Source organism: Lissotriton vulgaris, chromosome 2_1 (genome assembly GCF_964263255.1).
Source record: "Lissotriton vulgaris chromosome 2_1, aLisVul1.2, whole genome shotgun sequence".
Taxonomy (NCBI): Eukaryota; Metazoa; Chordata; class Amphibia; order Caudata; family Salamandridae; genus Lissotriton; species Lissotriton vulgaris.
This window is the reverse complement of record NC_141687.1, coordinates 267,387,742-267,413,263: the sequence shown is the minus strand read 5'-3', so window position 1 is coordinate 267,413,263 and position 25,522 is coordinate 267,387,742. Positions and strand designations below refer to the sequence as shown.

The window sequence follows — 25,522 nt, the reverse complement described above, 5'->3', positions numbered from 1 at the left end:
TATTTGGTGAACATGTTTGGGGTTGACCATGTAGCTGTTTTACAAACGTTGGCTAGAGGAATGTTACCTAAAAACACCGTAGAGGCTGCCTTCTTATGTGTACAGTGAGTCCTGGGTTATACCGGAAGGGTTCTTTTAGGTTTGTGGTAGCAGGTATGAATGGCCCTTACTATCCACCTGGCGTTACCCACCTTAGCTATTGTTTTTCCCTTATGTGGTTTTGCAAAGATAATGAACAGTTAGCCCATTTTATGGAATGGTTTGGTACTGTCAATATAATTCATGAGCGCACATTTTACATCTAATGTATGTAGCGCTGTTGAGGGAAGAACCCTGGGAGCTCTATGTTTTGGGTGAGGTGGCACCTGCTCGACTACTTTAGGGAAAACCTATGACTTGAACTCTGGATTCCAATATCTCTGTAGACTTTTATGAAGGGTTGCTGCAGCATGAGGGCCTGTATCTTACTGACATATTGGAGGTTATTGCTGCAAGAAAAGCGGCATTCCAAGAGCGGTATTGAAGTTAGCATGAATGCATGGGTTCCTAATGGAGGAGCCATGAGCCTGGTGAGCACAGTCTTAAAGTTCTATATAGTACCTGTTGGTGTTCTTGAGAGATGATTCTTTTAAGGCCCTCCATGAAAGCTTTAATCAAAAGAATGCGGAACAGGGAAAAGTGCTCCCCATCTTGCATACATGTCATGACTGCTGTTAAATGAATATATTTGGAAATATAAGGTAATGCTGATTTCTTTAGATGAAGTAAATATGTGATGATGTCTTGGACAGCTAGTCTGAGTGGCTGTGTATTGTTTGCTTTACAATAGTCTAGAAAGCGTTTCCATTTCTCAGCCTAGAATGCACAGGAAGTCGGTGTACGGGCTTTGCACAGAACGTCCATGCATTCCTGTGGAATTCTTAGGTACCAGAATTTTAAGACTTCAGGTTCCATATCGTGAGATTGAGCTATTTGGGATCAGGGTGTCTTATCTGTACATGGTGCCGAGTGAGAAGGTCCGGCCTGTTGGGGAGTTTCGTGGGGACTGATGGACATCTCCAATAGGGTGGAGTACCGATGGCATGTATCCCTGACCAGTTCATCCACAGAGCATTGTCCTGGGACCGAGGGTGTGAATACATAGAGGCAACATTTGGGCATTTCGCTTTCTCTGGAGCAGAGAACAGATCCACGTTGGTGGTGCCACAGCAATGTAATATGTGCAGGTTGAGATCCCACTCATGGACCTGTTGATGAAACCTGCACTCCTGGAAGGTATTCTGCCATCAGGTGAAGCCTTTGGCAAATGGCCCAATGACAAATCAGCTAGGCTAGGTGACAAAGAGGCAGCAAGTGTGTGTGAAACTGACTTTATGGTAAAGCCCAGATTGCGGAGAAGTGAGATTGTACTTGGGTGCGCTCTAGGCCCTTTTGGAGGTTTGCACTCTTGATCAGCCAGTTGTCGAGGTAGGGATCACGTGGATGCCCCTCCTCCTTAGATGTATGGCAACCACTGCCAGGCACTTAATGAAGAAGACCCTTAGGGTGGTGGTAGTGCTTTGAATTGAAAGCGCTGCCCATTATTCACCAATCTCAGGTACTGTTGATGGGCTGTGTGGATTTAGATGTGAAAGTAGGTGACTTTGAGATTAAGTGCTACTATATTGTCACTTCGCTGGAGGATAGGTATGACATCCTTCAATGTCACCATATAAAAGTGTTCTGAGAGGATGTATCTGTGAGGGGACTCAGATCTAGAATGGGTCTAGGCATGCGGTCTTTCTTGAGGATATGGAAGTTTAGGGAGCAGAATCCTTTACCCCACTGATAGTGAGGCACCGGTTCAATGGTGCCCCTTTGAAGTAGAACTTGAACCTCTTCTTGAAGAAGTGTTCCCCGCTAGGGCCGGACTGGGAACCAAAACCGGCCCTGGCAAAGTGCTCGGTCGCCCCCCCCTCCCCACTCGGGGGGGTTGGAGGTGCCGCCGAGCGCTTTACCAGGGCCAGTTTACTGCCCATTTTGTTACAGGCCCGATTTTGCAGCTATGCTGCAAAAACGGCCCTGTAACAAAATCGGCCCCCTGGGGCTCAAAACCGGCCCCCACCCTTGCGGCGCACCGGGGGATTGCCCGGTGCCCGCTATGGCCAGTCGGGGCCTGTTCCCCACTGAGGAAGCTCTTGTGTGGGGGGATGATTGGTAGTGTTGTGCAGAGTTCTAGCCTGTAACCTTACTGATTTATGTCCAGAACCCAAGCATCTGATGTGATCTGTTGCCATGCGGGGTGGAAGTACCACCCCGCAAGTCTCCACCTTTGACAGACTCCGTCACTCCCCAAGTTCTTGAAGGACCTCAAGACCTGGCTTTTTGATGGAGCTCCGTAATCCTCCGGGATCTGCGTGGCCCTCCAGACCCCATCTGAGCCTTGAGACCACACTCAGGTGAATAGCTGCGCTCTAAAAGAACCATGATTGATTGAAGTACTGAAGCCTTTCCCCGACAGGATTTGAGTGGTCGTGGAGGGGGAGTCACTGTTTGGTGGCAGAATCACCTTTTCTGGTGCCTCCTTAGCCGCTACCTCTTTCATTACTGATGCAGAATCCTCCTCGCGGGTACCCCATGGGTGACTCCTGTTAATACTGTTGCTGTTTTCTCTGCTAGGGTCCGGATGTTTATGGGCAGTTATTACTGCATGCACTTTAGTGCTGCCTCCAAAATGAACTCCTGGTTGTTGATGTTTGAAGGGCACCCATAGCATTTGCTGTGCTTTTCCAGCATTTGACCCACTTGCGGCCCAAGAAGGTATTTCCAGTCGAGCAGTAAGTTAAATAAATGCTGCTGGACCTCTGGCTTGAATCTTTTCTTTCTTTTGTGGTGTCTGCTCCAGAGGAATCTGCTCCTCACAGGTGAGTCTCCTTTTTGTGAGAGGGTCTCCATCGGTTTGGTGCAGATTTTTAGGTCTCGCCTGTCGATGCGCATGCGCATCGAGCAAGGCGAGAGTATTGCGAGTTATCCACTCTTTATCCACACTGCAAGGAATCGTGGCGATTCCTTGCAGTGCCCGTGACTTTTAAGGTCAATGCGCATGCGCATTAAGCTTATGCGCATGCGCATTGACCTTAAAAGTCACGGGCGCGTGCATGTCCGTCTTTGTTTACCCTCTCCGCTACTCTCCTCCCCCCTCCTCCTGCCTGCCGTGTCGCACCTCTCCCCTCTCCGCCCCCTCCCCCGTTCCGCCCCCTCCCCTTCCCGCCGTGTCGCATTTCTCCTCCCCCCTCCCCTCTCTTCCCTCCGGCTTGTTTTACTTTAAGGTAGCTCGAGTTTGCCAATGCTTGTTTAGAACTACACTCTCATCCCACTTCGTGCCTCCCCACTTCTCCACTTATCTCTACTTTGCGTGCAGGTGGGTGTCTGAACACATAATTGCTTTCAGTATTTAAAGGTCAACCTATTGGTTTTATCAATGCATGTTTGATGTTGTGTTGTCTACGAAATTGCACTATTTCTGATGAGCGCGTGTATATTACCAGTCGGTAACTATAGCTGAGAAATATCCCACGCTCTTTTATTTTACCGTGCTTGTCAAAACCTCCTTTTCACTTTTTAACAAAAACATTTTATAGTCAATTTCCGATAAAAGGGTTATTTTGACAAAATAAGCGAAATATAATGAACGGGGCATCTCTGTTGTGCTGCTGTTGTTTTGCTACTTGCACGACTATTAAAAAACAACCTTCAAGCGAGGTCAGGCGCGACTGTGTGCTTCGGTTCTCATAAAGGGAAATTAATAGTGCTGGCATGAGTTGGCATGGGTAAGCGAGACCTCTTCCCTACATAGCCATGTTAGAGCGCTCCTAGCTCCCGTCGGATTCCCCTGTGGCACTGTGTATTGTACAGTTCTGCACGTCTCCTACAAGAGCTGCCAAAGCGTGAGGCCGGGAACTTGGAATGTGTGGAAATCCCCACCGGGTCTGCAATAAGTTACTGCACCATTTACTCCTGTGCTCCATAATGCTATTTTCCAACATGTGCCCAAGGGTACACAATTTGTTTCGCGAGCCGAGCCCAAAAATATCTTTTGCATTCTTTGTTGCAGAGCAGCTCATTAAACCAAATAGTACTTGTGAGACTGAAAAGCATGTCAGCAATTTGTAAATAATATCTATTGGAAGACAATGTTATGGTTGTTCTCTCTGCTCCCTCAGGCTTGCTTTTGGTGATTAAATGTAAAATATGTGGCACAAGGTTGTGCCTCCCCTACTCTCCTCCCCCCTCCTCCTGCCTGCCGTGTCGCACCTCTCCCCTCTCCGCCCCCTCCCCCGTTCCGCCCCCTCCCCTTCCCGCCGTGTCGCATTTCTCCTCCCCCCTCCCCTCTCTTCCCTCCGGCTTGTTTTACTTTAAGGTAGCTCGAGTTTGCTAATGCTTGTTTAGAACTACACTCTCATCCCACTTCGTGCCTCCCCACTTCTCCACTTATCTCTACTTTGCGTGCAGGTGGGTGTCTGAACACATAATTGCTTTCAGTATTTAAAGGTCAACCTATTGGTTTTATCAATGCATGTTTGATGTTGTGTTGTCTACGAAATTGCACTATTTCTGATGAGCGCGTGTATATTACCAGTCGGTAACTATAGCTGAGAAATATCCCACGCTCTTTTATTTTACCGTGCTTGTCAAAACCTCCTTTTCACTTTTTAACAAAAACATTTTATAGTCAATTTCCGATAAAAGGGTTATTTTGACAAAATAAGCGAAATATAATGAACGGGGGCATCTCTGTTGTGCTGCTGTTGTTTTGCTACTTGCACGACTATTAAAAAACAACCTTCAAGCGAGGTCAGGCGCGACTGTGTGCTTCGGTTCTCATAAAGGGAAATTAATAGTGCTGGCATGAGTTGGCATGGGTAAGCGAGACCTCTTCCCTACATAGCCATGTTAGAGCGCTCCTAGCTCCCGTCGGATTCCCCTGTGGCACTGTGTATTGTACAGTTCTGCACGTCTCCTACAAGAGCTGCCAAAGCGTGAGGCCGGGAACTTGGAATGTGTGGAAATCCCCACCGGGTCTGCAATAAGTTACTGCACCATTTACTCCTGTGCTCCATAATGCTATTTTCCAACATGTGCCCAAGGGTACACAATTTGTTTCGCGAGCCGAGCCCAAAAATATCTTTTGCATTCTTTGTTGCAGAGCAGCTCATTAAACCAAATAGTACTTGTGAGACTGAAAAGCATGTCAGCAATTTGTAAATAATATCTATTGGAAGACAATGTTATGGTTGTTCTCTCTGCTCCCTCAGGCTTGCTTTTGGTGATTAAATGTAAAATATGTGGCACAAGGGCAGAGAGCAAATATAGTCAAATAAAAATGTAATATTTCCAAGTGGCAACAAGGGATTTTTTTGGCGTTTCCAAATACATATGGTAGATACTTAACCACAGAACGACGTCTGTAAAAACAAAAAAGAATTGGCAAGTCTTTTGTTTTGCCAATGCTATTGGCCGATGCTGAACAACTTTTTTTTACAGAAGCATCATCGCTCACGCGTAAGTATGCGTCATGGTGCAGCAGCCATTGTTTACTTTCAGTGGATTTAAAACAAAATGCAGTGTTTCAAAATGGCAGTGCAAGTTGCAAATGTCACTGCATTTACTTGAGAATCACAAGGGCTCCCCTTACTTGTGATTTAAAGCCCATGTGTCAATGTTGTGAGGCTGTTTATGCCGTTTGAAAGCAATGAAAGGTTATCAATAGCCTTTGTCAGTCAGTGACCTTTCACACAGCAGAAGCTGTCCATCAGGGGTCAACATCTCCTGTTCAAGTGGCAGTTCCTTGAAGTGCTGTATGGTCCCCATGTCCCTGTCACAATGTGCCACATTATTGGCAGTGTAGCCCCTGCCCCTTTTACGACTCAATATTTGAAATACAGTCTTCAGCCAGTCACCCACCAGGTCGCTCAACCATTGGTATCAGAATGTTGTTGTCAAAATATTTGATTGTCATAAACATGTACTAAAACATATTGGAGTTAGTAATGGAAAACCCACACTCATTGGACAATTTTTTTGTAGTTAATATTTAGTCTTTACACTATATATTGTCAGGCAATATACCTGCATGCGTTATCCACTGTAGAGCATCACATTCCCTGTTTAAAAAAAGCACTGCAATGCGAACTGGCCAATGACTAATTTAGTTGCATATCTGGCCTGGTCATAGGAGCCAAATCTCCTCTGCCAAATATATTTCTACTCTGTGTCTGGATTCTTGCTACATTTCTGTGCCCAAGCAAGGAGCCAGACAGTGTTTGGATTTTTTCATAGGCTAAAATAAAATCCAAACAACGTCTGGCTGCTTGATGTGAAACAGAATTGTGTTTTACAGTTGTGTATATTGTTTGATGTTTGTACAAAAGGCCACAGTACCTGTAGCCATCAACTGAGCTGTGGCTTGCAATACTTTTTTACTGTGTTTGACCAAGCATTACATGATGCTGAGAACTCTGTGTGCCATTGGGGATGAATAAAAATGAGGTATTTTTTAAATGTCCCCAATAATCTGAGTTTAGGAATAGGACGTCATTTGAACCACACTGAATTCTGGATTACAAAAAATGCCAGGTAACCCCTCACCCTCACTCCCTCACCCTCAACCCCTCACCTTCAACCCCTCACTCACCCTCACTCTGACTCACCCTCACTCAGCCTCAACTACTCCCCCTCACTCACCCAAAACCCCTCACTCACCCTCACCCTCACTCACCCTCAACACCTCACTCACCCTCACTCACCCTCAACACCTCACCCTCAACCCCTCACCCTCACTCACCCTCACTCACCCTCAACCCCTCACCCTCAACCCCTCACCCTCACCCTCACTCACCCTCAACCCCTCACCCTCATTTGAGTTAGAGCTTGTAGAATTGTTTATGGCTTTTTTTATTTGTAATTCTTTAGCATTGGCTACAGGAAAGAAAAATGCTAAAGATTTACAAAAAAAACCCATAAACAATTCTAAAAGCACTAACTCTAATGCTGCGAGACCTATTGCATTTCCAATGCTTGTTCTCTCTGTGGGCGGATACATAGATGTTTTTGTCGAGCTTCCAGTTCGTCCTGCAGATGCTGGAGAATGGCTCCTGTTCCTTTGCCATCAAAGAGACGACTCTTTTCGGCTCCGAACATGTCCTCGATGATTGCGTCTGTTTAAGGAGCCGAGCTCGAGTTAGGCGTCGATAGAGCTTCTGACACTGCTGCCGGTTTTGGTGCCTGCCTGCTTTTTGAGGCCGGTGCATCTTTCGACAGCCTGTGTGTGTGGCGCTCTCAAGTTTGAGTCAGTTTGATGCTTGATGCAATGACGGTGTTGGATCTGAAGTGTCTGAATCGCGCCAACCACAACCTGGAGGCAGCGGTGGTCTGGCAGAAAGTCTTTTCGGGGATGAGCTGGACATGTTATGCCTGTGCTGCTCACTCTCTATTCTGGGACTCTGGCTTTAAGTGGGCCGGTTCCCCTCCGGTGCTGAGCATCAACAGTTTTTTAAAGGGGACCTCGAAACACGTCTCCATCAGGCTCTGTTTTGTGCCCTTGCCCAGGCGGTCCGTTTTTTCCGGACTGCAGTGACAGCAGGCACATCATGTGAGCGTGCTCACACAGCTCCTTTAAAGAGAGTCATTTTCTCTCCGGATTTCCCTTCTCTTTTTGAAACTCAGGAGCAGCAACATTGTTGTGGTGTCACCAGGGCTGTAATTGGAAGCTTTTTCAATATTGTATACAAGCTATAGTTGCTGCTAACAACCATTGGCAAAGCCAATAGTCCTGACTTCTTGTAGGTATGATGTTACTTGTATCATATATCTGGATGCTATGACAGAAACAGCAAAATACATGTTGGGCGCACACTATGCTAAGGACAGATTTTTAGCTTATCTGTTTTTAAGTCACGCCCTTAATTACAATGGCCACACCCCATTGAGTGAGAACCCCCTCCACCAGTTGTTTCCAACCACTTAAAGGCCTGCCTACAGTTGCACTCTTCCGTGCCTTGTAAGTGGCCTGAGACTCTTTGTACCTCTTCAGATTCCGAGAGGAAAATTGCCTCAGGAATCTAAGTCAGTACTGCAGCTTCCGCGTTGAATGCCACAGGCCGATGCTGTTCCTCACCCTATACGTCCTGTTCACCGAAGATGCCAGGGGATTCTTTGTCTTGCGACTGCTTCCTCCAAAGGGCCCACCTATGTTCCAGTTGGTAGTGAAGGCTTTTCATGAACCGGAAACCAAGGCAGGCCTCGCATGCTCAGGGGAGAATTAAGCGTTGCACACCCAGTGGTGGTGAGTCCAGGGAATTTTTGGAAACGAGTTCCTTCCATCACCTCTGTTGCATTGCCAATGAGGAATTCATTGAAGAAATCTGGGGCAAACCTCCAAGGAGGCCATAAGGCTCTACTGGTTTGGCACTGAGAGGTGCTGGTGTTGACTGTGCTGTGTGTGAAGAGAACGGGATGGTCATTCAAAGTCTTTTCCGAAGTCTTTGGGATCGGTGAAAGGCCTTGAGGGTTTGAAAAACATGTTTAACTGCCCTAAATACAGTTCCCTGTCAGTATATGACCGAGCCTGATGATGGTAAAAAACTATATAACATGGAGTTAATGACCATGCACCTATACCTTGTGACTCAAAAGACTTTTAAAACATGTTTTAAAAACTTGCAAGCGTCTGAGCCCAACACTAGATGGCAGGAGTATGCTAAGCATGTGTATCTGCAACAACATATTCCACAAACATATAAATGCATGTGGTGTGTTGTGTGTGTGTATATACATTGTTGCATCATCATAAGTCTAGTATAACTTCACCAATTATTTTTTAGAGCTCATATTTACTGAAAGGTGTAACCACATGCATGAGGGATAAAGTAAATTGTAAGGAGCTGCATTGTGTGCCAAGTATACTGGAAACGAGCCAGAAAGACCTTGTATTTCACTGGGCATTTCTCCAGTGGGCTGGAGCCCTTGGCGGCTGGATCTGAAAGCAGAGGCACACTCTTTGTGACTCTGTCACTTTCTCCTGAGATAACAGATTCATTACGGAAGGCAGGAAGGCTTCTAGAAAGCAAGTGAGGGGGAGGCAGAGCGAACGTGATCAGAGAGGGAGAAAAGAGAGAGAATAGATGGATAGATTCAAAACCCCCAACATCTATCAATCAATCAGACTGGTTAATGATAAAAGCTGCAACTGATCAGTCAGAGATGTAGCCGATCATAATTGAAATGTGATACAAAGAGTGTCCCCTGAATCAGCCAATGAAACTGACTAGTTCAAAGTCCATACACTATAAGAAGTTATTAACAATATTGTCATTTATATGAATTAGGGACTGGTTTAGAGTTTGGCGGTTTGTTATTTGTAATACTGCAAATGGGATATCCGTCATGTTTGGTACAGAGTAACCTCTCCACCAAACTTTAATCAGGCCCTATGACTCTTAGAGTGCACAGGTGTATGAAGCAAATATTTTTATTTGCATAGTCCGATAAGTCTAGCATTTCAGGGGGGCCATTACCTGTCTTTGACTTAGTGGAATTGGTTCCTCAAAGACCGTCCAAACCACGGTTTCATCGCATCCAGGTGTGGTTAGGGATCCATTGTATCGAAAATAGCGATCAAGCTTTCCCTCTTCTGGGATCAGATCTTTTAACCTTAGGCGGCCAATCACAGTGGTGTTACCTGAAGACAATTGGAAAAAAAGATGTCAGCAAATGAAACCATGATTTCCATTGAACACAAACGACCAGAGAAGATGCCTCCCAACACTAGGCATGACTAATAAAATACTCCATTAAATGGTTATCTAGGCAGAACATATAGATAAAAGGCCATTTGCACTGAAAAGAAGAATGTTTTTAAAAAGTCTTTCAATAAAGAAACATATTTCCTGAACTTGTCGAATACATACAGACCGCATTAATTTTTCCAATGAAGTGTACCAAATAAAATTGGCGGTTGATAAGAAACTTGAAGACTGCTTTATGTGTCATTTTACACAGAAGCCATCAATCAGTTGATGAGATTGGGCTTTATTTTGTCTATGTTAATACTCTGCTTGGAATATAAATTGTTGCAGCTGAATCAATCAAATGCTATTGTATACAGAGAAGAGTTATGGGTTACTAAATTACTTGTTATGACATGTTGCATCTCTAGAATGTTTTGACACGTAATTTGTTGGTATTACACTTGAATCCTCGCTGAAATCCTTAAATATATCCTTTTAACTGTGGCCAGTGGCATGTTCTAGTCTCTCTCTCTGGTAGAGAATAGCAGGGCCCCATTATCTGACTCAAAATCCCATATCTGTATTGCAAATGTTATGTAAATTCAGTCTAATTCAACAATTTCACTATTCTGTGATTAGTGGGATATTTTAGCAAATCTTAAACTTTACTATTATATTTAATTCCAATAAAAAAAATACAGAAAGGTAAATTTGGATACTCTCCCCTTCCAGCAGCAGACACATCCTGTTTCATTGGAAACACTCAAGGATGAAGGACTAGTGACTCTTTCTAGATTCATTTTTTCAACAGAATCGTAACAGAGCTTATGCTCCTCGGAAATCCATCTCTCTCTGAAATAGTCTCCACCTGGCCTACATGTATGGGCTCTATGCCTGCTGCTAAATCAGAGATAAAGAGCCTTGGTGTCTGGCTTGACTCCGAGCTCGATTTTGAAACTCAAGCCAGAAAGGTTGTCGGCTCTTGCTTTGGCATTCTAAGAGTGCTGCGCAAAGTGCTTCCTCTGTTACCACCTCGGGTCAGAAAGCTTGTAGTCCAAGCACTTATTTTATCTCGCTTGGACTACGGAAATGCCTTATACCTTGGCGCCCCTTGCTTGGTGCTGGCCAAACTTCAAACCATGCAGAACTGTGCTGCCAGGATTCTTATGGGAATTCATAGCCGCCAAACAGGAAGACCAGCATTAAAAGCTCTGCACTGGCTCCCAGTCTTGGAAAGAATCCAGTTCAAAGCCTTGTGTATTACCCACAGGTTGATAGGAGGAAAAGGTCCAACTATTATTTCTACCTTGGTCCAGCCCTACCTAGCTAACAGAGCCCTTCGCTCTTATGATCTCCATCTAGCCTATGTCCCCAGAATTAAGAGGGCTGGAAGCGGTGGCCGTCTTTTTTCGTTCAATGCCGCTAAGCTATGGAACTCACTCCCTCTGTAACCACGAAAGGAACCCAACCATATGGTTTTCCGCAAGTTGCTTAAAATTTGGCTTTTTTAAAAATTATCCCGCCTCAGCTTTAATCAGATCTGCCCATAGCGCTGGGATGCCCTTGGGTAACCACGTGCTTTATAAATGTTGTTTTAATTTCTTTAATTTCATCTGTCCCCATCTGCCACTCAGTGAGCCACAGCTGGGCTCCTATTATCACCCGTGGTGAAGCTCATGGATGTCAATTCACCAAAATGCAAGTGTAGTAGAAGTGATATCAGGCCCATTGATGACATCACAGATTTGGTCCTAGTCTCAGGCCCCTAGATCGTGCTGTGGGTCTAGGTTAAGGCAGAGAATGCAAGCTACACATAGTGAACAATTGTCTTGAAGCCTGTTTACTTTCTGTTTCTGCTACTGCCTCAATGCACCCTGAGGTTGTGGTACTAGAATATTGTTGTTAGAATATTGACTGACGTAAATATATTTAAGTTAGACAATATTTCTGTACAATATATTTAGGGGTGGGCGGAACTTACGGTTTTCACTAAGTGGAATTTGGCAGAGTTACACAAAAACTCAACAAGATCTCGCAGAGTTCCACCAACGGGCGGAAAATATGCATGTCATGCTTCTCGCGCTGCAATCTAGTGCCAGTAGTACGAGTAGCGTTGAAAAATCAGTGCGAAGCGCACAATGTGGTGCACAAGAGCTTGCGCCATTCAAGTTTATTTTGCTTTCGCTTTTGTAGAAAATGTACTTGAGAGGCAGCAAATCTACTGGAGAAGCAGCCCACTGACTGTGACCACCCGTGTTAGAAAATGGCCCAAGGGGATGCCAAATCTCGATCATTTTCGCATTTCTGGAGCCTTGCAGGAAAACATTCAACCATGCGGCAATTGGCAGAATATGCCAGGAACTCTGGTTTAGAGTAATGCATAGTCGCCGAATGCTAACAATTCTGTGGGCGAAACGTTTCACCCTTAATGATATTCTGACATAAAAACATGACACCAGGGGTACCAAAGGCACCAACAGGAGAGCAAAAGGTGAGCCAGATGATGCCAATGGTAGACTGCCCTTGTAGTTGTTCATTGGCACCAAGCCCACTTAAAGAAAAGCTCGAGTTTGCTTTTTCAAAGAGTGAGGATTGTATTATGGCTAAAATGCTTCCTAAACCTATAACCAAGTAATTTGATAAAGGTGCCACAGATATGTGTCGGTATCGTCAGGTGAGGAATTCAAATATTAAACTTGTTGAGTCAGCTGTTGACACCACTTTAAAACCTAGGTGTGTATATGGGCTTGCCTTACTAAAAGCAGCAGAGGAATCTCAAAGCCATTGTTCTCTCCTGTAATGTGACGTTAGTGTTCGCTATAAGTTATTATGCACCATTGACCTCACAGCAGTAAAAACAACATTCCACAGCTGCATCTTTGGCTGGCGCTACCCTCTTAATGCATCTGTCACATATACCACCAGCTTTGTGTAGCTTTCTCCTACTGCCTGATGCCACAAACATTGCTGCATCTTTCACTTAATAGGAGACGCGAGTGGTTGTATGATAAAATATCGGAGGCAGAAATATTGAAATGCAAAAATATTGCCCAAAAATATAGAGGACAAACATATTTTCTTTCAGGGCAAAAAAACAAGTAAAATGCTAATTTAGAATATCATTTAAAACTAAATAATAAAAAACGAAACATTAAAAGAAATTAATAACAAACAATTACCATTAAAAAATGTAGGGTTCAAATGTGCTACTCCCACGCCAAACTAAGCTATATGTGGAAAATTGTTGGTCTTTGGAGGCATCAGATTTACTATTCTCACTCCAACATAAACAACAGCAGGGAAAGTATTGGACGTTGGAGGGGTCAAATTTACTATTCCCACTCCACCCTCAGCAACAGTACAGATCGGGCCTTATTATGACTTTGGTGGTCTGAGAGCGGGGCCACCATGCTGCTTCCCCGCTCAAAGACCATTAAAGCCATTAAAGACCACCTGCTGTAGTACAACTTATTTTTACTCTGGCGGGCAGTTCTTTGGCGGTCCCACTGCAGCGCCTTGGAAAAATGCACTGAAATTGGAGTGTCAAAGGCAGTTCCTGCAGGGCATGGACTGAAAGTCCATGCCCTGCAGGAACTGCGGGTGCATGCACACAGGGGGGCACAACATGTGCCCCCTGCTTGTACCCCATGGCGCAGAGGCATATGGGGGCCCAGCAGGGCCCCCTTTGTTTCCTCACTGAAACCCTTTTCTTGCCTGTGAGGAAACTCGTAATGCATTTGGCAGGGCTGCAGTGGCTACACCAGCATATTGCGGTCTCAAAATTGCAGTGCCACGGCCAGGGATCTCTGATCCCTGGCAGTTGTGTTGGTCCCAGTATGGCCTGACCACCCTGGTCCTAATAGGCCAGTCACAAGATCGTCACCACTGCGCCGCCCCTATGTGTCTGGCGGTCAGTAGACCGCCAGACTCGTAATAAGCTCCAAAGTGTTGGACTTTGGAGGGGTCAGATTTACTCTTCCACTCCGAACAAAGCAACAGTTTGGAAAGTGTTTTACTTTGAAGGGGTCAAAATTGCTATTCCTACTTCAACCTGAGCAAAGTTGGGAAAGTGTGTGACTTTGGATGGGTCATATTTACTACTCCCACTCCAACCTGGCAACAGCAAGGATGTGTTGGACGTTTGAGGGGACTGATGTTCTATTCCCACTCCAACGTAAGCGAAAGTGTTAGAGAAATCGGTTGACTTTGAAGGAATCAAATTTACTATTCCCATTCCAGTGGTAGATTAGAAAAATAATGTTATATTCCACCCCTAAATGTAAACATATATATATATATATATATATATATATCTATCAAAAACAGAATCCCGGTGAAAGCCAGTACCCGCTCACGAGTGGGTCGTTTCTAGGGTTCCAGAAGCCCAATAATTTTCTCCAAACATTCTCCCATCAGGAAAATACGTAAACGACACACCAGGAGTTTGCTGTGCAAGAAAATATAATTGGCAGCAAACTCCTGGTGTGTCGTTTACGTATTTTCCTGATGGGAGAATGTTTGGAGAAAAAAAAAAATATATATATATATATACCGCTCCAACTCTCCTCTACAGCCGGGAAAGAAAAGGCAGCACTCACGGGGTGTTTTGTCAAATAATTCCAAGTTGTATTCCGCTTCCCACAAACGCGTTTCGGGTCAAGCCCTTTATCAATGTGTCAATACGAATGTTGCACGGAAGCTCATTTTAAAGTGCAACGTGCATTCTCATTGTGAAAATCAAGGTAGGACAGCTCGCAAAAAAGTACGAGCGCCATCTTGGAATGTGCAAATTAGGCAAAGTGCGATACATACATTTCATGATCGAAATCGGTGTACATAAACAACGATACCAAAATGTCATCCATATATACATATCGCCGTGGATCGGCTATCCCGGTTCCTATTATTTGGAACCGTAAAGTGCATTGTTAAATAATGCCGTGGATCGGCAACACTCAATAAACTTGATAATAGTATTCAGAATACATTTTCGAATGACATTTCTAAAACCAATAAATCAAACTCTATCATTAAATGTTTTTCACACCTGTGAATACCTCTGAAACAGAGCTTCCAGTGACGATATCATTACATGGCCTAATATATAACACATCTCCAAATTAGAATCTTGCCGTGGATCGGCTATGGCGCTTCCTAGCGATAGGAATCGCAGAGAATACCTTTAAGTATTGTCAAAGTTTACAATACGATTTCCCATGAGAATGATAAGGTGGCCTCAGTAATGTCTTCATGTCTTCTGTGCTGGCGCGCAATTGGCTGCCATGCGCCAGCACAGACACCATTGTGTCATGTTGCAAGGGTGCCTGCATTGTGGGAATGACTGTTTTTGTGGAGGAAGGGGCACCTTCCTGCACAAAAACAATAATTGATGTCATTTTCCTCTTTCTATGCATGCTGCAGAAGGCAGCACGCATAGAAAGAGGAATAAACGAGGAGAAAGGAAAGTATTTCTCCTTGTTGCGCCAGTCTGGGGAGGCATAGGATTCTGACGCATTTCCAAACCTTTGTAAATCTGGGAATGCGTCAGACTCCGTGGATTTTTTGTGGGAGCCTCCACAGCAACACCCAATGGAACGCCCCTTTCACTCAGAGTAATGCGTGAAAGGGGCCCATATTTACAGGGCCATGAAAAGTCACACAGGGTGACTTTATATGGTCTTGTACATATGGGCACACACTGCGCCTGCGCTGTCCCAGTAAAAGAAAGTGAATCGCAATAGCCTTGTAAATGAGGTGCAAAGATTTTCTTATCAGTGCTATAGACTGCTATGGCAATGTGTGTGTTTTAGAAAGCAAACAAAAGTTTTGCTTTTAGCCACAGCCACAGCCACAGTGAGTTTTGTTATATTGATGGAGCCCCACCAGCTCCCCAACATTAAAGTGTTACAAGAACATGACAAAGCAAAGAAGCATGGACAAAATCAAAAGGATAGCAATCTGTGAAGGACCTATTCACTTTGCCACTGCTTATTTAATTTGAGAGCGGGGACCCACTGAAGTATTAGCCTCGGTACTTTTCTTCAAGTTATACAAGGATTTAATTGTCCAAGAAAACCTGTTCATCGACTTTTCTTTAAAAATGAAGGAATATCAAATCTTAATAGGAAGAGGCCATAAAGACCCTTTCCAACCATTACAGTCTAATTCTTTCATGGTTTAATTGAAGCCTGCAGAACATGCTGTTATCATTCCTCAGAGGGCTCTATCTTTTTTTAGAGTTTTATATAGCGCTTTACATAGAACCAGTTTCATTACACAAGGATACATTCATTCTTATTAGGCACGGGGATATTTAGTGATTTGCCCAGAATCACAGGATGTTGAGCGCCGTTGCCGCGACTCGAACCCGGTTCCCCAGTTACGACGTCGACAGCTCTAGCCGTAAGGCTACATCCTCTCTCCACTTACATTCTGTAGCTTTCCTCTTTGCTGGTGAAACAATCCATAACAGGACTGGAGTTTATCAGAAAGAAGTACTTCAATAATTAAATAAACCTGGAACTCAAATGGCTTACCTTCATGTGGAATATCCTTAAGTGCATCAATCAAGGGCTCGTATTTCTCATTATCCTTCTCAGCTTTCTGAAAAGGCAAAACAAACGTGGTTTTATTGATGTCACACCAGCCTGCTGCCAACATTGGGCACTTACTAAGAAATGTGCACAAGAGAATTAACCTTAGGCTCTGATTGGGAATGGACTGGTATTTAGTAGGGTTGATACTGCACTCAGCATTACTGATACCAAAGGTATTGGTGCTACTTGGTCCAGGTACAATCATGGAATCACAGGTAAAACCTCTGTAAGGCCATATGGAATGAGGGATCACACGCAGAAATCTGTGTTACCACACTGATTTCGGCATTCAAAACTCATCATTCCAGCCACATTTACATTGGCGGCTCCTCCGCTAAGGTGGAGAAGCGTCGCCCCACTTTAGTGGCTCTCAGGTGGGGCGGGGCTGACGGAGTAGGGAGAGGAGTGGTTTTCACTCCTGAAGTGCGCACAACTGCTTGGCTAGCGGTCTCGGGCAGCCCAAGCAGTCCTGCGCACTTAGCTTGTCCCCCACCATGTCCGACAGCCTGGTGAGAAACATGCAAAGCCTCCCAGTCCCCGTCTGAGCGCTCAGACCAATCACAACGCTACATTGCAGCGTTGTGATTGGCTATGGGGAGATTGGGTGCTTCCTGCTGCTGGCCGCGAGTGCAGGAAGATGTCGGAGAAACAGCGGACGAAAGAAAGGCGGCAGCCGTTTCAGGTACGTTTTTGGCCACATCAGCTATATCACATAGCTGCCGTGTTTCCCAGGTCCATGCATAATGTGCGAATATAGTCCAGGTTTTTTTTTTTATTTGATCAGTGCCTTGAGACCCTTACAGGTGAGTCGTCACACTATAAAATAATTTGATTGATTGATTTGAATTCTGGGAATTTTTTATAATGTAATAAAGAAGACTGCTAGTTCCAGAATTCAAAGAAAAAAACTGGCCTGCAGCAGCACATTTCCCATGAACATTAGAAACTTGGCAGGGCTGATACCAGGCAACTCACAGTGAGGGGAAAAAGATGTGTCAGGATTTGAATTCCCATTTAAATTGTTAATGAGCATTGTTCAACAATTTTATTTTCGGTGGTAATATCATATTGTGGTAATGTTCGCCTGTAGGTGTCAGAGACATTCTAAGAATCCCATAAAGCTAAGCAGCATCTCAGTTGTGAAACCTATTGGTTTTACCAATTAATTTTCTATTTTGGTCGATGCTGCTGCGCATACACACACATCTGCAGCAGCCACTTTTAGTTGGGTTTAAAAAAATTAAATGCATCCAAAGATGACCACTGTGTGTGAGCATGCATCCATGCTGACAATCTTCAAAATCATTTTATTTAATGTTTACAAATCCTGTTCAAAGATGGGTGCTGTGAACGCATTCACTTCCGTGAGGGCCATCCGCGAATGGGATTTGTAAAAATAAACCAATATATAGTGAAAGGTGCCTATCATAGATGTGTATACATGCACGCATGCAGGCGGACATGTTGAAATGGTCAAAAGCTTATTTTAAGATAGCCATGCGCCAAAAGCATTGCCAGCGGCCAAAAAATGAACATGGCTGGTGAGCGGGAAGCAGGACAGGTGGGGATACAGGGGGTAAAGGCTGAATAAGAGAGGGAGGGAGTGTAAACAGGAGGTGGAAAGAAAAACAGGGAAAGAGGGAACTGCAAAATAGTCTGTCACATGCACTTTAAGGTTAATTCTAACATCAGCAGTGGAAGCATGCTTCAACCAATCGAGAAACTATGAGGGAGAAATAGCGAGGAAAGTCATTGAATCAGAAACAGGGAAGTCAGAAAGACAACAAAGCCATACATTCATGAGCAAGGGGTTCCATGTATATGTCATGTATGGGAAACAATAGGTCATGTCAATCTCTAAAGCTGTCTGTAGCCAAGACCTACAACATAATGTGGATAGTTTGGGGACCATGTATGATGCCTTTAAAGCAGGGCAAAAGTGATACAAAATTAAGTGGCTGCTTTTTCACAAAAGCACCGAAATGTAACCCTTGCAGAGAGCTTGAGTATAAAGCTAGTGCCCCCTCAACTTGAAGCCTACACTCAGGCACCGCAGAACCACCTGAGCAATGTATGCTTCCCACTGACCACTAACGGCCACATGCATCAAAGTCCGGTTTTGCGATTCCTTATTTACGATTTTTAGGGAATCGCAAATAAGGAATCGCAAAACGGGATGCATGATTTAAATCGCATAAAATTTGCCATTCGGTAAAAATCGCAATTTTTACCGAATTGCAAATATTATGCGAATTCCAATTTGCGATTTCGCAATTCCCATTGATCCCTATGGGCCAAAAGGCCCATAGGAATCAATGGGAAGGCATTGACATTTTGCGAATTTCTATTAGCGATTCGCAAAATGTTAATGCATTCCATGGGTGCAGGGGGGGGTCCAAAGAACCTCCCCCTGCACCCCTGAAATGTATTTTGAAGTGTATGTTTCACACACACATGTCCCAAGGACATGTGTGTCTGTAACATGACAGTGTTTTAAAATGCCATTTTGAGCATTTTAATATATTTTCGCAAATTACCACGAGGTTCACCCTCGTGGTAATTTGCACCCCCTAATTGCGAATTCACAATTTTAAAAGTAATCATGCATTGCTTTTAAGGAATCGCAAATTTGCGATTCCTTAAAAGCAATCGCATTTTTGGAATTCGCTAAAAATAGCGATTTTTCCAAAAATGCTTGATGCATCCCAAAAACCTATTTAGGAATCGCAAACGGCCGAATTTACCGATTCGCACCGTTTGCACTTCCTAAATAGGTTGATGCATGTGGCCGTAAGTGTTTTGGCCTGTGAAACCTTTTGTATCTACAGCTGCTTTCTCGTTCATAAATATTAAATAGTGAAGAAAATATTTTATAAGCCACAGATTTCTACGCTGTCAGCTCACCTGCACTGCACCCTACATATATTAATATATCTGGCCATTGATCACATTTAAATATATGCTTCTACCAAAAAAAAGACAGCAAATACCATATTTGTTGCCTATTAGCACATTACCAATTTCTCTTGCACCTGGAAAACGACATTATGACTACAGTTTTGTGTAAAGGTAACTTACATGAAAACAAGTAAAGCTGGTAGACAGATATGGGGCGATTCTTTTCGATTCAGTGTCACTGCATTTTTATTTTTACATCTGCATTTTACAGCATATTTTTTTGTAAGTGCAAAACTCGAGGAAATATTAATCCCTGTCCACCTAGCAATAGTGCTCATGCAATGTGAAGGCTCCGCAGCAAAGCCTGATGTCATTGGAAGTTATGCCAGCAGCTAGTGTCCCTTGACCTGAGGGTTTACCTTGTCCATTGACACAAAAGAAAGACTACACTAACCAACTATTTGAGCAAACGTGTTGCAACAATTATGGAAATCACATTAAGAGAATAAAGTCTATTCAGTGTTCAAACTTAAAGTATAATTCATCACCTGTTATGACAATCAATTTGCAGTCAGAGTTCACATACATGTTTGTGTTGAGAATGATCAACATTTTGGATAATAGTATAACCCAGGGACAAGTGGCTTTTCCTATGCAGCTGAAGTTCTCTACAACATATCTGAAAGACTTACTTCAAAAAGGAATCCTAACACTGCAAGGGCCTTCTCATTTGCAGCAGCAGTGCCATTTATTTCATGGACAATGTGAAGCTATAAGAAAATGCATAAATGGTTAGTGAATTAATAAATCTCTCTTTTTTGCTATGTTTATTCAATTATGTATACACAAACCACCCAACACTCTCTTTTGGAGTGGCAAAAGCACAAAGTTTTACCTAATACAATTGTTCACATAAGTATTTCCCACAAATATGCTTCATAATCACCAACAAACTGATATATATTGTTGTAACATACAACATACAAGTGCTCCAATATTTCTCGGGTTAAGGTTTTTGAGTTTTATCTCTATAAGCCCCTGCACGGGTCAGTGCTAAAAACTGTCCAAGCACTCACTTTAACTTTTAATCTCAAATATAAAGTAGTCTATATTGTCATCATTTTATAAATTATCCTCTGAGTTCTAGATTAGAAAATGAGTAGCCAAAGAGCACAACTGGGTTCCTGGGCTTCATGGGCGAAAGTTGAAGAAACATATACAGGTTGGAAATAAATTGGCCCTCATTACAAGTTGTAAGGAATAGGGTTTGACACTCACCCCACCTGAGCTCTCATTACAAGTTCAAGACTAAATTCCGATTCCTGTTCAAATAGATATTTGTACAGGAATCAGAATTACTGGGTGTGTGCCAATTATTACACCAGATTCCAGGAGGTCACACCTGTTGAAATGTATTAGGAAAAAAACCTGGAAAAAAGCAAAACATGCAGTGTTTGGTAAATGAAATACCAATCCCACATATTATGCCTCATTTACAAATTGAAATCTTGGTAAAAGGTATTTAACACATGTGGCAAATACTTAATCCTGAAGTAATGGTCATTTTTTACCCGATACATTTTGGTAGGTTTGACATGCTGAAATTGATTGGTGGAAAAACTGTAGAAGAGCTGTGTTAGCCACCAAACTCCTAACTGCGATATGTGTGGTACCATGTAGACTTTGCAAAATACTGAATTCTGCTTCTTTTTCTTTTTTTCTTTTGCCTTTTCCACATCATAAATGTCAGCAATTTTGACCAACTGAAATCTGTTGATGGCAAACAGCAAGGATGTAATAACTTAGTGGCGGCTCCTCCACTAAGGTGGAGGAATGTCGCCCCACTGGTGGAATGTTTCCCCACGAACAAAAAGAAAAAGAAAGTGATAATAACTATTGTTATTATCAAATTACATTTTCTGATACCTGTCAGTGGCTCTCAGGCGGTGAGAGGCTGGCGGAGCAGGGATAGAAGTACGAACGACTGCTTGGCCAGCCCTTTTGGGCCCCCCAAACAGTCATGCGCACTTTGCATATTCCCCACCAGGTACATTACACAGCCTGGTGAGGAAAATGCAACTCCTCCCTGTCCCAGTCTGATTGCCGAACCGCGGCACTCAGACCAATCACAACGCTGCATTGAGGCGTTGTGATTGGCTATGGGGAGCCTGGAGCTTCCTGCTTCTGGCTGAGACTCTGCAGGAAGATGACATAGGATGCAGGAGAGGTGGTAGCCGACTGGCTGGTAGACAGGCCATTCCAGGTAAGTGTTTTTTTTTTTCGTCATTCCGTTCTTGGACCACCCCACCCACCACCGGAGCTGGTAGCAGCCGCTACTGTACAAACTGCACTTTGCACAGGGACTGAACACCAAACTAAACATGTATCCTACATTGTGGCACTCTAAACCCTGAACACTAACAGCTATTCTTAATGTAAAATCTATTTAAGGTTAGAATGAGAACAAGACATATTATTTTAGCATCATTCCTCCTTAATGAGAGCAGTGCGATTGCAGGAGCAGCCTGTGCAGGTAAGCGCAGAGGGGTGGGGCAGTGGCGATGGGGCAAGTGCAAGGTAAGTGGTTTTCTTTTTTAGTGTTATTTTAACTTGTCGTTGTCTGTTGACTCCCCGCCACCCCGCCTTACAGCCCTTACCTGCACCGGCCGCCCCTGTGCAATTGTTCAGATTATTTTAAGATTCATTCAGTTTGTCTTTATACAAAAAAACATTGTTCGTTGAAGCAATGTATGTGATTGCTAGTTTCCGAAGGCTAGAAAGACTGGTGCTAATTCTGATAAGCAAATAGATGTCATTCAGTTTATCAGGAATAGATGCCTTTAATGTGTTCATGTTTCTGAGAAAAGTTAAAACTACAGATATGTAAAGCAATTACCAGTGAGTTGATTTTTTTAAGGCAAAATACACGAAATTGGTTAGTCAAGGCTTTTAAGCATGCTGTATGGTGTGGGCCATATGCCATTCACACTGTGTAGCATGGTAAAAACAGAAGTTGTAGATAAGAACCCACCCAGTTTTTAGCATCTCGCCGGGTGAGAATCCGATGATGAAGCATGCCATCAGGGAACCAGAACCGTCCCTGGCAAAGTGCTCGGCCGCCGCCCTCCCCCCAGGGGGGGTTTGGGGGTGCCGCAGAGCTCTTTGCCAGGGCTGGTTTGCTGCAAAAACGGCCCTGTAACAAAAACGGCCCCCAGGGGCCCAAAACCGGCCCCCACCCTTGTGGCTCACCGATGGATTGTCCGGTGCCCGCCACGGCCAGTCTGGCCCTGCATGCCATATGACTAGCATGTGGGTAAGGGTTCATTTAAGAACTGTATCACTTTTTTCATCTCTATTGAATGGATAGGGAATAGGTATGGGATGAATTGTGTTAGTTCAGACCGCCTTGATGCTTTGATTATAAGCTGGGGAAGCTGAGGTTCTTATAGCCCGTACAACATTTCTCCCTCCCTCTTTAGTGAGAAGTATCATAGAGCATACACATGACCAGTACCTCTACTGGGTATCTCCTGCCGTCAATCAAATGTTCTGATCCCTCAATTTCCTTGGTACCCCAGTGCAGATGGAACTGGACAGTTCTGTACAACTTGGGAAGGCCGCCACCTGAAATGTTCATGTTGTTGCTGAGCTGAACCTGAACTAAAGACAAAAAGAGACGAACATATAATTGATCAATGAGTTTATTAAAAATAAAAATAAAAACACGCAAGTCTAGTGGCCTTGTGACTTTAAACTCAGTGCTTTTATTAGTTGCATTTTATGTATGAATTAAAGGTCACAAATCCTTACATTTCCTTAGATTACGGGAGGCAAAACTGTGTTTTTCTTATCATATTGCACAAAACATATATTGTCTTATTTACAAGCCCCTTGTGCTGACAGTAAGTCACTTTTTTCCAAATTAAAAGTAAAGAATCAGTAGCGCAAGGGGCTTGTAAATAAGCTCCTTCCTGCACATAAACAATAATGCTTGGCGTTTTGTTGTTTTTATGTAGACTGCACAATGCAGCACACATAGAAACTGCAAAAACAAGGAGAAATAAAGCATTTCTCCTCCTTGCGCCAGGGTAAGACCAGGGTTTTTTTGGTCTTGATTTTGCTGCTCCACTATATTTACGCCATCTTTGTAAATATAGGGCAGCGTCAAAATCAATGGGTGTTGCGGCGGAATGCCCACCACAACACCAATTGGCCGTCCCTTTCAAGTTAAGTATAGGGTGAATAGGAGCCTTATTTACAAGGTGAAACTCGTATCGCCAACACCTCATCTAAAAAAGTGATGCTCTGGTGGCATTAGGGGCTTGTAAATATGCCCCAAGGCTTCTTCCTGATCACATGACTGACACAGGTTTGATATTACTTAGATATGACCTATTAGTCATTGTCCACTTGGTCAATATACCACTGCTGAACCTTCAGGACTTCAGTGCAGCCCATGACACCATGGACCACGAGCTGCTTCTTCACAAACTCACCCAGAGGCCAAAATCGCAAGTGTCTAAAGTGGGGTCGATAATTTATTACACGTAGGGAATCAACTTTTGAATTCCGATTTCTCCTCTATTGTGCAGGGAATGCAAGGGGCAGTCTTAAAGGACTCCTGTGTTGTTCACACACACACACACACTCATACTCACCCCCTCTCCCATTTTCTATCTCCTTATTTATTTTTCACCCTTAGCTTTTTTTTTAAACTCCTTCCATTCCATTTACTACCACCAGAAATCTCTAAATCATTATGAATTATAACAAAATACGACAGCTCCTATTATCATCCTGATGAAGTGGTATTTTTAAGTTTCACAGGTTCCGGAGAATAATCCACCGGATCTACCATGGACATGCACCCGCCACCCAGCCTACATCAAATCAGCTTTTAGTTAGGCATCCTGAAGAAAGTGGTCAGCCAAGCACAGAAAGCTCGGACATCAGTACAGCTTGTTCAAGAGTGCAAGAGGAGAAACAATATCTACTAAGCTTATAGGCTCTTCCCCTGATTATCGGTGACGCATCATATTTCCTTAGGTCCTTTCCCGCATGTTGTGAGCACCAATGGTCTTTAGAACTTCCAGCTTCCAAAATAATTTTTCCATGTGCCCAGAAAGGGTGCTAGTATCGAATGGCTTAGACTAATGTTGATCCCGGCAAGACAACACCATGCCAGATTTTCAGGCATGTACGTAGATAAATGTACGTATAATAAATCTGAATGGAGCTCATTCACGTTGGAAGCTATTATCCTGAAAAGAGGGCTTTGATCACTCAGTCAGACATGAACCTTTGCCGGCTAACACTGGTTCTAACATACTTTCACCTGGCTACTAAATGGTAGCTTTCAGTTTGCCGTAAGAAGACCACGACCTTCAAATGCATTTGCAATTCAGAATCTTGGCCATCCTGACATCTCTACAGGATGTAGCACATCTAGCTACTTCCAGGTCAGCATATAGAATTATAGATGGGTAAGAGTGGATTACAGGGATGCATTCCACCACGTGGTTCTGAGTGCCATCAAATAGACAGCTAGGGCATACCTTGAGTTGTCTAAGATGTCACTCATAACCCAGAGGTAAAAACATCCTTGTAATTCACTTTTTCCCTATCTATAATTTAGATAGAAAAGGACAAAGTCTTTTGCCATTTCTACAGCAAAGTCTTCAATCATTGGACTAGCACAGTGCTGTTCTTGCCGAGCTGTAAAATGATAAAAGCCATTTATTACTCCAGGCACAGTATTACAGCTTTGAAATCTCGGCGTGTATGGCACTGTGCTAATCCAATGCTTACAGACTTTGATAGAAAAACAGACATTTGAGGTGAGCAGATCTAGAGTGTTGCTGGTGTTGAGAGTGCTCTAACAGGAGCTGCTTTCCACCCAAACTTGAGAACTACCCAGAGGTCTCTCCTTCTTTTTTGCATATATATATATATATATTCTGAATGTGATCAAGGGCTGCATAGCCCGAAACGCGTCGTCGTGAGGGGTGATAAATAAAGTATTTTTTGCCTGATTTTGCCTGAAAATTTTGCTGCAGAGGCCTGAGTTTCCTTCCTCGCCAGGGGCTCTCTGGAAGTGGTTGGGATTTTCTTTGAATATATATATATATGTATATGTATATATATATATATATGTATATGTATATATATATATACATATATATATATATATATATATATATATATATATATATATATATATATATATATATATATATATATATATATATATATATATATATC

The 25,522-nt window shown here is 43.4% G+C and overlaps 1 protein-coding gene across 1 annotated transcript in view; it reads right to left on the bottom strand.

The window, feature by feature from the left end:
• The window catches only part of CA4 (carbonic anhydrase 4), a 75,611-nt gene that overhangs the window by 4,500 nt on the left and 45,589 nt on the right, over positions 1-25,522 (bottom strand). Inside the window, exons 4-7 of the mRNA XM_086954914.1 lie at positions 22,776-22,921; positions 19,954-20,031; positions 16,304-16,370; positions 9,555-9,718 (exon numbers count right to left, since the gene is read on the bottom strand). Of these exons, the coding sequence (XP_086811040.1) occupies positions 9,555-9,718; positions 16,304-16,370; positions 19,954-20,031; positions 22,776-22,921 (455 nt within the window). The remainder of the gene's footprint in view (positions 1-9,554; positions 9,719-16,303; positions 16,371-19,953; positions 20,032-22,775; positions 22,922-25,522) is intronic.